Here is a 14,366-nt window from a genome sequence, read left to right on the forward strand (position 1 = left end):
CTAACTAACTACTAACTATACACTACACACACACACACACACACACACACACACACATGTATGTATGTGTGTGTGTGGTGTGTGTGTATATGTGTAAGTTTCTTTTACATTTATTGTATTGATACAACTATACATGAGTATATTAATAAATTATTTACAAAGATATGATACATTGTTTTCTTGCCGAAAATATTATAGGAGCATGTACTATATATGCAAAATATGTAGCAAAAAATTCTGTGCTACAAAATGAAAATCTAGAAATATTAACAAAAAAAACTGACACTATCGACAATAAATATCTTTAAAAAATGTACATATAGATGGAATGAATACTACGTGATCAAAGAACGTTGTATGTACGCATAATATGAAAACATCTGTACATTTTTCAATGATAATTTACCATTAAAATACATTATTTAACATAACACTCATTGTAATCGTATGATCGTACACCAGCTCGCGCGTGCATCGATACAAAAATAATGAAACATGATATATCTTAGATTGAATGAAACATAACTTTTTTTATGCAACTGTAAACATATATAATGTAATTTGATTCACTTATGCGGGTTTATTAATCTTTGATAAAAACAATCTTAGAATTTCTATGTATTGTTGGAAAAAAAAGATATTTTTCAACATCACATTAGCATATATTCCAAATATCATTGTTGGAATAGTCAATCATCTCCCGCCACTTAAAATATATTCCAATCAAAAAAAGAAAACGAGATACTTTACCTAATCGTCATTCGAAACAAATTGAGATAAAAAGATAAGATTATTCAAGTTTTTGATCTTGTTTCTCTCCGATTTTTGCAAACAATTGAACTTGTTGTCTCCGCTAGAATTTCAATATTAGACAAAGCAATTGTTTTTTTTATTTTCTAATTAGGATATGCTGGGATATAAGTTAAATCTTTCGATCTTTGTTTATTAGCATTCATAATTATTTATCATATCAGAGAGATTATTTTGTACTATATTTTTGCCAGAATATAGATGCTAAAACTGGTCAACAATTTCTATGTATGTTAACGTTTCCTAATATTTCTTTTTCACACGCACCGTGCTTATAAGTATTAAAAGTTAATGCTTTGCAATGAGTAATCGACTGTTTTAATTGACAGAAGCATACGTAAAAAAAAACATGTTGCGATGATAAAAGAAATATGTGAAAGGAATTTACAAGTATTGAGACTTACAAATCTAAAATGTGCGTAGAACTCTTGGGAAATTCCAGTTTTAATCTGTTGTATTTTTGGATCTTTTAGATACAACAAATCTTGTTCGAAATCGCGATCCGAAAGAATTTTTAACTAAACGAGCACCGGATTTGATGTTGTGAGATTGCCGGATAGTGAATCGTTGTTCTCCTTCTTGATAAGGACTCGGTATGAACGAGCTCATTTTTCTGTGAAAAATAAAGAATATAAGTTAAAAGACTTTTTTCTCTGATAAGAAGAGACGAAATAGAGACAAATGAAGTTTTTAAAAATGATAAAATACATAGCGATGAGGGTAGTTATATCGAATCAATGAATAACAACCTACGATGTTGCTTTGAAGAAATGTTTTTATTAGATCTGGTTTGAGGCGGTGAGAACACATAATTCGGGACCTCTCCAATGTCTGTAAATAGAAGAGTACGATTTCAAACCGCTATTTAAAATCTGCTATTCAATAAATGAATGGAATTATACACACGTCCCAAATTGGATAGAAGTCGACTATAAATGAATTGTGTAAAAAAAATGGTAAAAATACAATCTCTACGGAAAAAAAGGGAATTTAAAGAATAATTTACATAAAGATCTTTGAAAGCAAATCCTTCAAAAGAGATATTAATAAAAAATTCCGTTTATTATTACATAGAGCGTTCTTTGCAACATAAGACCACTTCACTTGGTAAGCGGCCTAATTTTTCAAATTACCTTTCTCCAATGGTACATCATCCGTTTTCTCCGGCAACGAGAACGAATACAGATTGCTGGACTCTTGACTTACACTGATCTTGCGCGGTCTACCTCGTCTCGACTTCACGGTATTCGTTTTCGTCTCTTTGATCATCGTGACTGATGCAGTTTTTCTTTTAGGCGCTGGAGTATCTTGCACGGTTTCAATATCTATCTTTTCATCTCCTTCCACTAACTCTTCCGCTATCGGTGATACTACCGTGATACTTGTGTCAACATTTCTGACTCTTCTTTTCATATCTGTGTGTGTCACATCTGCACTGGACGCTCTCTTCTCTTTAGCGTTATTTTGCACAGCCTTCTTCCTGGTAGATCTCGTCTCTCTTATTGACGGACTCAAAATTTCCTCCAATTCCTCCGGCACGGAGAGTACCGACGCGCTTCGAACGCGCGCATTTGTCGTTAGTCTATCGACAATCTCTTCTGTATCTCTTGCGGCAGAATTCCTGGATTTCTTTGATTCTTCCGGAGGCTCAGCGACTTCCGGAATGATTTCTTTAATAATACTACTGGACCTACGTCGCAGTGATCCTATAGGCTGCGTTTTCATCTCTTTAGGTACTGAACTGCCGCGTCGTTTTCGAGTCGTTTTAATGTCTGGCTCCTTCGAACATTCCTTGTCCCTCATGGATAATCTCAATGATCTGTTTGCCGTTGCATCATCCGTATCGGACGACACCGAAGACTTTCTCGTGCGTCGCAAAGATCTTTTGTTCGCGTTCTCGCCTTCTTCGTCATCACTCGCTAGTTTTACGAGCCATGTCGCGCTTCCTGACTTTGTGAAACTCCTCTCTCCTAGAGAAGGAGTGTCTGCTTGTAATTCTTTTCTCGCGGAAGAAGCAAGTCTTGTGCTTCTCCTTACTGGTAGTTCATCCTTGATGCTCTCGGAGTCGCTATCCTTTGTATTGGGCTGAGAGTATTCCTTCGTTACAGATGTACATCTGCGGCCTCTCCTCATTGATGGTTGTGCGTTGGCGTTTCCTGATTCACAATTCTCATCTAAGCTTATCACTGAGCTCATTAATATGTCCTTCGCAAGAGAATTCGCTCTTCGGCCACGTAATTTTCCCGAGGGAGAATCCATCTTTATTTCCTTCGTTGCTGAATTTGCTCTCCTCAAACGCGATGATATTTCGAAATCTGTTTTCTGCGACGAATGATCTGTTGAAAAATTTAAAGGGTCCTTCATCATTGAACTTGATCTTCGTAAACGGGTGACTTTCTCCGACTCTATTTGCCGTGCCGAGATATCTTTTATCACCGAACTTCTACGTGATCTAGTCATACGTACAGATGAAACATCCATGATCTCAGTTTGATTTTTCTTATTTTTCGAGAAACTTTGATTACCTGACAGCTTCTCCTCGGTCATGTCTTCAACCTTCTCTTTAGTCTCCTCGGATACTTCGATCGTACTATCATCTACTTTATATAGTTTTACATAGCTTGAAAAAGTTTTGTCGGATTTATCATGGACATTGACGTTGGATTGCTGCCGGAACGATGAAGTCTCATCGAGACCTTCTTTTGGAACGCTCTTGCTCCTACGCTCTGATTTGCGATCCTTCTCATTGGCTTTATTGTTCTTCTCCATTTCGACATTTTGTGTGACATAAGATCTTTGTAAATTAGAATATTTATCGTTTTTCGCTTTTGGCTCTTCAGTTTCTCTAGCATTGGAATCGGATTCATCGTCTGTAATATTCGACATGTCGTATAATATGTGTTCTGAAGGAATAATTGGCATCAAATGTATCTCTTTTTTGTTATTATCTACTTCATCAGGTACTACTGGTGTAACAGCTCTGCTATTCGCAGATTCGTCATCAGTCAAATCAACGTCACCTATTATTTGCACCGATTCTTGCAAATCATTAGATTTCGTCATACTGCATTCTTCCGTTCTATATCCTGGATTCCAAATCTCGCGGGATAAACAAGAAGCAGGAATTTGACTATCCAAATGCATCTGCGCGTCTTCCAAACTCTCGAACGTCTCCTCGTGCTCGTCACTATCCTCGTCGTTTCGCAATATAAGTAATTCCTCGTCAGATTCATCCGAAACGATCGGACTCGATTCCGCAATCTTTTCAGATTCGAAAAGTATAGGCAACTCGTAATTCTGTAAACTTGGACTAGCCTCCCTCGCGATTCTTCCATTATTGTACTTGTTCTGTTGATTGTTGCTTTCTATGACTTTATCTAAACTATCTTCTTGTTTTGCGAAATCACTTCCATCACAACCAAATTGTTCAATATGATGCACAGATCTTTTAGATTCGTTTAATATGTTATCATCTTCCTTTATCTCGTACAAATTATTCATGTCGTCTATTTCCATAGTTCGTTTGTTATCAATAGATGTCTGAGAAACTGTAATCCTTGTTAGTGGAGTAGACGTAACGGTAAATTTATCGTCACTATCTTTTGTCTTGGGCGGTGTCCATTGCGGATTAGTATGTCCTGATCTCTTTGTAAGATAGCTAATATCGCCGACGCTGCTGTCAGAGGATAGTATAGTAGTCGAGTAAATGGAGATCGGTAACAACGAGCTGCGATTTCTCGGTGTACCTAAGATAAAGGATTGTTCATTTATCTTTTCGGAAGTTCTCGAAATCGCTGCGGACAAGTTTACGGACGAGCCACTTGCTTTATCCGTGCAAAATTCCTGTGGCATTTCTACGGACGATTGTAAGGCACTTCTTCTGAGACTGGGTCGCGGACGGGCGTAGCAATGAATCTTACCAGAAGAACTGCTACTGTCACTCAAAATCGCGCTTTCATAATATTCTGGCCTGTTACTTGCGTTTGGACTGAAGAACGTATCATTACTCGCTTCGTTCGAACTAAGGGGAACATCAGTCTCATTATCTTGTTCTTTTTCCTTCTGTCTTCTTTCCTCTTTCTCGTCCTCTTCCTCATACATCAAAGTTTTTTTGGACTGATTAATGTTAAATCGTATTTGTCTACTAACTTTTCTTTCTTTTTCAGACATTCTATCGGTAGTTTCCTTTGCTTGGGACATTACAGTAGGAGACGTCGAGGTTCTTACAAGTTGTCTAATTTTCAAAATTGATTGCGGTGTTTCTAGAACACGATCCTTATTCACGGAGACATTAGGTTTGCGTTTTACCAGAGGCGTCTCGAAAGTCTCCATCAATCTTGATTCTTCCGAAATTCGTTTGCTCGGTGAGATGTTCTCGTCTGTTAGTTTCCGGCGTTTAACGTCATTCGGCATATCGTCTGCATCATCCTCTTCGTAGATCTGATCAACTGTGCGTTTGCCGCGACTCTTATGCGTCAGCGTCGGAAATAACACACAATTCATGTTTACGCCGTGACTGTTGAGTCTCAATGACGTGCAAGGCGCACTGACAAATGGAATTTGAGATTTCTCTCCTCGTAAATAAGTCTCTCTGGCCTTTGTAATCACAGTTTCATATATATTTCGCAGCTTATCGTGGCTCTTACAATGTGACATCGGTCTGGAATAGCGTGTCTTTAGATCTGTGTCCGAATTCGACATGGTCGCGTTCATGGAGAATCGTTTCGTGATATCAGGCAAGGTCATTTCGTACGCGCTGAGCATAATGAACGATGTAGACTGCACGTCTTTGACTACATTCGGTTGGTACTGCCGGATCGGATAGCCGCCAATTACTTCCGTATAACGACATCGTTGTAGATAGTACAATAGTCGTAAATCTTCCATCTTATTCTCTTCGAGAAATTTGACAAACACTTCCTCCTCCTCGGAGTCCAGAACTAAATGCAGAACCTCGTCGAGCTTATTATATTTTCTACACGCTCGAAAGAAGCTGGTTAATAATTGTTCGTAGTGACAGGGTGGTCGACAATGGAAAGCGGATTGTACTAAGCCATGTTCCACCGAAAGGCTCATGGCCATACCTTGTTCTTCTATAGAAGACAAGGGTGGTTTCCTCACACGAAGATACAAGAGCGCCAGTTTGTGTTGATTGTTACGCACCAAAGTGCGCAATATGAATCTATGATGCCAATCCTTGATATCAGAATCGCAAACTAATTGACCAGTCATTGTATCAAGAAATTCTTGATAATTTTCGTGATCGAGTAGCCAGAATGCCTGAGTGAGCTTGATAAGACTCGGGCTCATCATGAATGCGGACGGATATTTGATCAGCTGTTTCACCGCGGGATACGACCGCTGCAGCAGCATAGCTAGGTCCATCAGGAGATAAATTGTAATCTGATGTCTGCAATTGATCTCATTTATTTCCGTCTGATGACAATCGGTTAAATAAGATCGTAGTAGAGATTGCAGCGATGGCGGTGGATAGCAGCCATGCATGGCGATGCCACCCTCTCTTTCCCATTGTGCTTTCAACGTGGAACACTCACGCATTATTAGCTCATCAATAAATAAATCTTCTTCGTTTTCACTATTACTGCCATTGTTTTTTAACAACTGTGCTCGTTTCTCTTTATAAAGCACCGAAAGTTTCGCATAAGGATAAGGCACTCTTAGCGTTAAGGAGATAGGTAGCGTACTCTTCTCCTCTTCTCCTTCTTCTTGTTCTATCGTCTCTGCCGTCGCCACTGCTTGCTTCTCTTCTTCTAAATTTTGCATTTCGGGCAACAGACCCACGTCGTAGAACCAAAGAAGTACTTGAAAATATAAGGACACGCGTTTCAACATCCTTCGTTGCTTCATCAAGTCAACCGCCGTGGATGGCAATTTAGCCACTACATTGGACAAACATTCCAATTGTTGCGAACAAAACCGCAAAGTTTTCACGTCAGTTTCACCAATGCTGCTACCTGATTGATCGAACAAAGAAATACAGAGTCGATCCGCGATCATTTTTATCGTAGAAGCTCTCTGAATGCCCCACTTGAGGAAAGTAGGATACAAGTAAGAGGCACTACCGTCCGACCACTCCATAGCGCATTTTATCAGAAAACTGGACCATCGCTGTTCTAAGCAGAGGGACAACAACATCTCTCGTTGTGCATTCTGATCGCTGGCAAATGAGAATTCTGAATTGAACGGCACTAACCCAACAGAAAGACATTTATGAAACGTTTCAAACGGTTGTATCAATATGATAGGACCCGTCATAGCTATTTCACGTAATAAATCGGTCTGAATACCACGAGTCATCCAGAACGTCAATTTCATTGAGTTCAACTCCACCCATTCGAGTGACAAAGAATTGGGATAGAACAGTTCCTCTGATGAACTCGGGCCGCTGCTGGAGAATTCTTGCAAACTGTGTGGGACATATGCAAAATTTATGACCTGATTGTCTTCCTCATTTTGTATGTCCGATCGTATACGATACGTTGCCAATATACTATTTGGATTCTGACACTCGCTAATGGTGTGCGGCATTTGCTCTTTGTACCATTGATTCAAGTCAAACAGAAATACTCTGTCGTTGGTTGCGATAAGCAGTAAATTATCCTCGCCTCTTCTAGTGGTCGAGTCGGTCTGTTCTGGGTTGGATTCTCTCTCAACAGTGCACAAATTGATAACTTTGTCTCCTTCGTTCAACTCCGATTCAAACTTCAAACTGGGATCATCTTCTAAATTAAAGTACAAATTTATCTCTCTATCACAGTATTTCCTTTCAAATAGCATGGCATACATTCGCAATATTGGTGGTGCTTTTGACAACTCGTCCTGGTACACTACCCACAAATAATAAAAAGGTCTAGGATCATCTGTAGGTTCCAACAAAGCCAAATGCGTGACTATCATATTCTCATCAATGGGTGTACTGATCCATCCTATGGAACCATCATTCTGCCAAATTATCACTCTGCCTAAACAGCCGGAGATTAAACAGCCAATTTTTGTAGAACTAATGATTGCTGTGGTCAAAGTCTCGCCGAGCAAAGGAGATGTTTCGAAATCTTCTCTGTTAAAGCCAATGTGCTTTTCTATACCTAAAAATATATTAAATTTCTAAATAATTACTGATATAATATTAATCAAAGTTTGTGTGTCAGAGATGCATGTGCATATAGAAGGCAGTATACTAATCTGTTCTCTATTTCATATTTTTTATTTAATATAGTATCAACATGTGAACAAATATTAACTTGGATATACACAACAAATATTAACTTGATCATTTATTACTAGCACTTACGGTTGTTGAGCAAATTATAAGCTGCATGTTTTTCTCGAATGGATTGACGTCTATCAATAATTTGTTTCACCGATGGAAAATATATCTCTGCTGGTGATGTTTCATCCATAACAATAGATAAATCATCCATATCCCATACAGTTCTCCGAAGATCAATCATGATATGTTGAAGATTACGCAAAGCTACACAGGCCATTCCATCCATTTCATTTAATATGTTATCAGGTCTTTTATCATTGAATTCTTCCCATTCGGCACCACCCGTCACAACACATACTTGTTCTATCCCACATGGCATCTATAAAACACCATGCAAAATACAAAAGAATACCTTTAATTACAATCCTTAATACTAATTCGATAATACTAAAATGAATCTGATTTAGAAGATAATACTTACACGAATAGCTCTCAAAACACGGGATGTAGTACAGTCAAATATGCACACTAAACCAGAAGAATCTCTCAGTCTGCTCGCACAATTATCTATTCCAACCAACAGTAACGGAAATTCTCCAGATTGAATAGGGAATTGGGACACTGATGTTACAACACCACGAAACATCCAACTGCTAACGGTTTCTCCTATTTTTACATTAAAAACTACCAAGTGGCAACCATAACTCAGCCATGCATATGTTGCATTATGCAGAAATCCTCCACGGTAATCATTAACGTTGTCGTACTCTTGAAGATTCGTAGACTGACCATACTCTAAATTTTTTAACCAATTTGACACAGGAAATTGAAGATTCACGATCCTGCGAATCTACACGAGAGAATTATCGAGAAAATTATTGATATGTAAAAACAATAAGCTCTTCATTTATATATCATTCATTGTTTTATATTTTCGGCATAATTCGAATTAAAGTAGAAAAATATCAATTGAGAACGTTACCAAAATCACGATAGGTTATATCAATAATTGAAATATCTTTATGTTGTAATGTTACCTCGCAGTTGACTTCCTCTAACTCCTTCATCTTTCAGGCCAGCTACCGAAATATCATCAGTGAAAGTCGCATTTAAAAATCATTTTTACACGGCTCGCAATAAGGTTAGGTTATGTTGGCGCCAAACCTTACGTTTGTTCTTGCAATTACCCGGAAGACATATACATACATAAGAGATGAAATTGCACGTGCAACGGAAAGTGACTTATCAGAAGAATACAACGACGGCGTAATTTGGAATCGTATTACGTACGAAAATGATATTATCTATCATTCATTTTCCTACTCTCTCTTCCTCCGTCTAACGACAATGCGAAAAAGATAGACAGTACATAGATGGCGTATACGGTCATGAATAATTAAAACTCTAGATATTACCGAAATAGCGCAATCTTTTTATCAAACCGAAATACCGATACTTTCCTATTGGCTATTTTAACCGCCATTTTCGATCTAATTATTTGTAGTCCAATAAGTGCTTAGGCCGGTATTCATAGTCAAATCTTACATTCAAGACCGTCTTAAGTATAATCTTAAGAAGTCATGAACCAATCAGAGAACTGTATTAGCGTCTTAAGACATTACTTAAGGCAATCTTGAAATAAGAATGGATTGTGAATACTGCATAATCGGTTCTTATTTTAAGTAATGTCTTAAGTCGCTAATGCGGCCCTCTGAGTCTCAGTTCATGACATCTTAAGACTGTACTTAAGACGGACTTAAATAGATCCGTCTGTGAATATCAGTCAGATCTTATATTCAAGATTGTCCTAAGTTCACAGTCCACAGTCTTAAGAAGACTGTGTTCCCAAATTCACAGCCAGTACTGAAAATCTACAATCTACGTTATGTGTATTATACATTTCAGTACTGATAGTAAATTTTGAAACACAGCCAAAATCACGAATCAGAGGAACCTATTAGCATTTTAAGGCTCTTAAGATAGTTTGAAATAAGAACGGACTATGGATACCAACGACAGTATTTCCTTGATGATACGAGAGAAATTTGAATTATAAATAAAACAGAAATCTGTAACTCAGACTGCGGTCGAAGTTTCATTACAAATGCTTTGAAGCACTTGATTGAATTAAAAAAAGAATTTTAAAAATTGATCAATCAAAAAACGCTTTAAAATATTTGCAGCATTGCGTATCCTCAGATCGTATCCTTAGAATACCTTTAGAAACAAATTATCATAGTAAACTTTATGATCGAGGAAAATTTATAAAATATAAATTTAAAATTTCAAAACTTTTCTATTTCTTCACGATTAAAATGAATTTTAAAAAAAGGACTTTTTAAAAAATCATTGTAAAACAATATTTTAAAAAGGAATTGAATTTAAAAATATGTTCTTCAAGAAGGCAAGTTAATAAATTTTTAGAAAAACATAATAAAATACATTTTTTTTATCAATTCATTTTTATTTCTCAACATAGTCTTCTTTCAGCTCGATATACTTGATTCAACGATTCTTTAACTTTTTTAAACCGTCGGAATAATATGATTTGTCCAACTCTTCAAAATAAGCCTCTGTTTCGGCGATGAGCTGCTCTCTGATAGTGAATCTCTTTCCTTCGAATCATTTCTTCAGGTTTAGAAACAGGAAATAATCGCAGGGGGCTAAATCTGGCGAATATGCTGGATAGAGAAGCAATTCAAAGCGGAATTCGTTGAATTTGGCTATCAGTGCCGGGCACGTGTAAATCCATGCATTGTCTTGATGGAAGAACACTTTCTTCTTTGCCAAATGGGGATGTTTTTTCTTTAAAATGTTTTTGAAACGGTCCAATAAAGCTGCGTAGTAATCGCCATTGATCGTTTGCTTCAACGGAAGGTAATCGATATGAATTATATCGCGTGCATCCCAAAAAACTGGCCATCACCTTTCCGGCTGACTTTGTGGTCTTCGCCTTTTTCGGAGCTGGTTCACCTGGTAAAGTTGTTTTGACTGTTCCTTTGTCTCGGGAAGGTGTGAAGTAATAGATCCATATTTCGTTCACAGTGAATCGACGCAGAAATTCATCTGGATTACATTGAAACATCTCCAAACATTGTTTTGAAATCGTCACACAGTCGCGCTTATAGTCCACAGTGAGCAAACGCGGCACCCATTTTTTCGATAGTTTTTTTATACCCAATTGTTTGTGCAAAATTGAAATCACTGTGCCATGTGATATGCCTGTGACCTCAACAAGCTCGCATACTTTCACTCGTCGATCAGTCAAAACAATATCGCATTTTAGGCGTAGCCGCCTTAATTGGACCCGTCCCGAACAAGGTACATCACATGTGGATGTACGACCACGTTTAAATTCATTCACCCAATTGTATACAGTCGCAAACGCTGGTGCAGATGTGCTACGAACATTATCCAACTCGACTTTGATTTCTTTCGGCGTTAAATCTTTCATATATAGATGATTGATCACTGCATGAAACTCGTTTTTTCTATTTTGCAAAAAATACAAAGTTGTTCGCTTTAATCGTCTACAGAAATGAAACCATGCGATGAATTTCGTTCAAAATTTGACAGTAATCAGAAATGCTATTTATCAAAAAGTAATGTGACATGACAGTGCGAGTACCTTCTGACAGATTTTCTAAGAACTTATTGACTTGTCCTCGTATATATAATACATTCACTTTTCAGGATTATTTGTTAAGTTCTTATCCATTAGATACACTTTATTATCGCTTAATGTTTTCCATTTTGAAAAAGTATATTCTTTGTTCATTAGCTTATCGTGGAAAAAATAAAAAAGTTCTAAGATTTAAAATTAAAATTAAAATTTTTCCTTTTGATTAAGTTTTCTGTGATAATTTATTTCTATATTATAGATTTTACAAAAACAATCCATTTCGTAACATTTATTTCAAAATGACATAATTTTAACAAAAAATTAAACTTTTTTTAAATTTAACAAAAAATTAAATTAATTAAAAAATATTTAAAATAGATATGGATTTACTATAAAAGAAATGATCTTAAAAACTCATAAATTTTTGTATCAATGGACTCCTCTGAGCAGCGCAATAGTTTAAAAAAATTTATTTTCCTATTTTTCAAAGATTTCTTCAACTTTCGCCACTGTAAAACAGTTTTTGTGATTCAATTTTGATTTTCTTAGATGTCAAAAAAAATTTCAAGCTTTAATTTGAGCTATTGTTCATCTCAATGTTTTTTTTGCCGAGTCATCGGCAAATTATATTAAAAGATGTTAAGAAATTGTGCTAAAATTTAGCTGGACCGTTTCTTTAGATATAAAGTGTGTATATATACATTATATGTATAATAATAGTTTATGATAACTAGAATTAAACTGAATAAAAAAATTCTCTACTATTTAATAATTTTCGCAATCTTTTTTTAGTCATCCAATGAGCAGAATGTTTAAAATTGACGCATATATCTCACATAGTCTGTCGGCAGAAGTCTAAAGTCGATTTGAGTTAGATTGAATGTCAACTTTTAGTTGATTAAAAGATGACAAATGTGTCCCAATTATATAACCAGTTGCCAGTCAGCTATGTAGTCGACTTATGCCCATTTCTATCAATGTAGATTAACTTTAATTTCGATTCAACTCACTCTTCGCCTTTTTCTAGTCTTTAGAATTAGATAAAGACAAAGGTCGGTATTCAGTCAGTTCTTATTTCAAGACTTAAATAATATTTTAAGATGTTAATGTGATCTTTGATTGGTTTGCGACACCTCAAGGCTGAACTCAAGACAATTTTGAATATAAGAACTAATTATAAATATCGGCCAAAGAGTAAAGCCGGAATCAGACTATGCATTGAAGATTGAGAGTAAAGATTAAAGATTGAAATTTCACCGATGAGGACAAAGAAGTTTTGATTCCTTTTGTTCTGATTCGTCAAACTTTAATCTTCCAATCTTCAATCTCATCAATGCGTATGCCCGTATTCATAGTCAGGGCTTATATTTAAGGCTTCCTTAAATTTATTTTTAGATGCTCAGCAGCCAATGAAATAATTCGTATAGTATCTGGACATATCGACTATAAGCCGACAGTCATTTTATTTTAACAGTCGATTAAATATCGACTTTGAAAACTTACTTAAGTCGAAAAAAATATCGACTACAAATCGACAAACAATCAGACATACTGTATAGGCATTCGCGATAATTCTTTATTTTCCATTACTATCTTTGTATTATATATATGTAATATCAATCTATGAAAGTGAGAGGGGGGGGGGGAGAATAGAAATATTTTTTCAAAAATGTAAAATTTCTCTTTTTGTAGATTACATACATATGATATACATTCTGATTTTAAAAAGGGTATATTTTTCAATCAAACAATATTTTGATCAATTCAATTAATCTTTCGAATATCAAGTTCAACTCATGCACACACTGCGAATAATTACGATTCGAATAATCCCATCCTGTTTTTCGATTAAATAATCTAGGCTGTCTTTTTTTTCAATAGTTATATTTTCGAGAGATAATTAAATTGCTTGTATCTGAATTTTTATATTCTCGATTCATTGTAACGATTATAAAAGCACGAACGTAAGAATCGTAAGAGTTGTGTTATATAAGAGAAACTTAAATCATTCACGCGTTTCGAGCTAGTATAAGTGAATAAAGAATTGAGTCTAATGTTTTTATTTTGTCGCTCCGTTTACAATTTATAGACCTAGATTATCAAATATGTGGTACGTCACATACGAAGCATTCTGATAACCCGGGAAGGTGGAGATCATTGGATTTATAGATCTTGTTGAAATTTATCTCTATTTATTTGACGTGGAATTCAATGTTGGTGTTCCATCTGACTTACAATGGCAACGTCAAAGAGTTTAATTAACTTGTTAGACGATGCGGTGTTCGAGACTTTATCCGGATTATCCTATACGTATCCGCAACTAGAACATCATGTATCGCACAGAGTTGTACTGTCACCAGATGTACGTATACATATAAAAATATGCTTCTATAATGCTATTGCTTCATTACAATCAATAAAGGGTAACAGATATGTTTATAAAACAATTTTATACTTCGTCATCCTTCGTATAAGAATAATAGAAAGTTGTCTCTCTCTCTTTCTATCTCTCTTTTTTTCTCTTAATTTTTTATTTCTTTAAAGAAATAAATTTTATATTTGCTCGTACAAATTTAATTAAAAAGTTTAAATTATTTATAAGGAAGAGTATCGATAGAAAAGTAAAAATTGTATATTAAATAATATTTCAAATTTTCCAAGTTTGACGACTAATGTGATTTGATTTGAAAGTTTACACTATTA

At 35.8% G+C, this 14,366-nt stretch overlaps 2 protein-coding genes across 2 annotated transcripts in view; one reads left to right on the forward strand and one right to left on the reverse strand.

The window, feature by feature from the left end:
- Nucleotides 1-1,254: 1,254 nt before the first annotated feature.
- On the reverse strand, nucleotides 1,255-9,108 carry LOC105622716 (protein ELYS). The gene is made up of 6 exons (XM_012204129.1): nucleotides 9,079-9,108; nucleotides 8,523-8,891; nucleotides 8,123-8,420; nucleotides 1,944-7,916; nucleotides 1,560-1,641; nucleotides 1,255-1,423 (listed from the first exon to the last, which is right to left on the reverse strand). Exons 1-6 carry the CDS (start codon nucleotides 9,106-9,108, stop codon nucleotides 1,255-1,257), a joined length of 6,921 nt encoding a protein of 2,306 aa, XP_012059519.1.
- Nucleotides 9,109-13,899: 4,791 nt separating this feature from the next.
- Nucleotides 13,900-14,366, forward strand: part of LOC105622794 (bifunctional ATP-dependent dihydroxyacetone kinase/FAD-AMP lyase (cyclizing)-like) — a 5,118-nt gene continuing 4,651 nt past the window's right edge. The window contains exon 1 of the mRNA XM_012204206.1: nucleotides 13,900-14,029. Coding sequence (XP_012059596.1) covers nucleotides 13,900-14,029 — 130 coding nt within the window. The remainder of the gene's footprint in view (nucleotides 14,030-14,366) is intronic.

Source organism: Atta cephalotes (genome assembly GCF_000143395.1).
Source record: "Atta cephalotes unplaced genomic scaffold scaffold00048, whole genome shotgun sequence".
Lineage (NCBI taxonomy): Eukaryota > Metazoa > Arthropoda > Insecta > Hymenoptera > Formicidae > Atta > Atta cephalotes.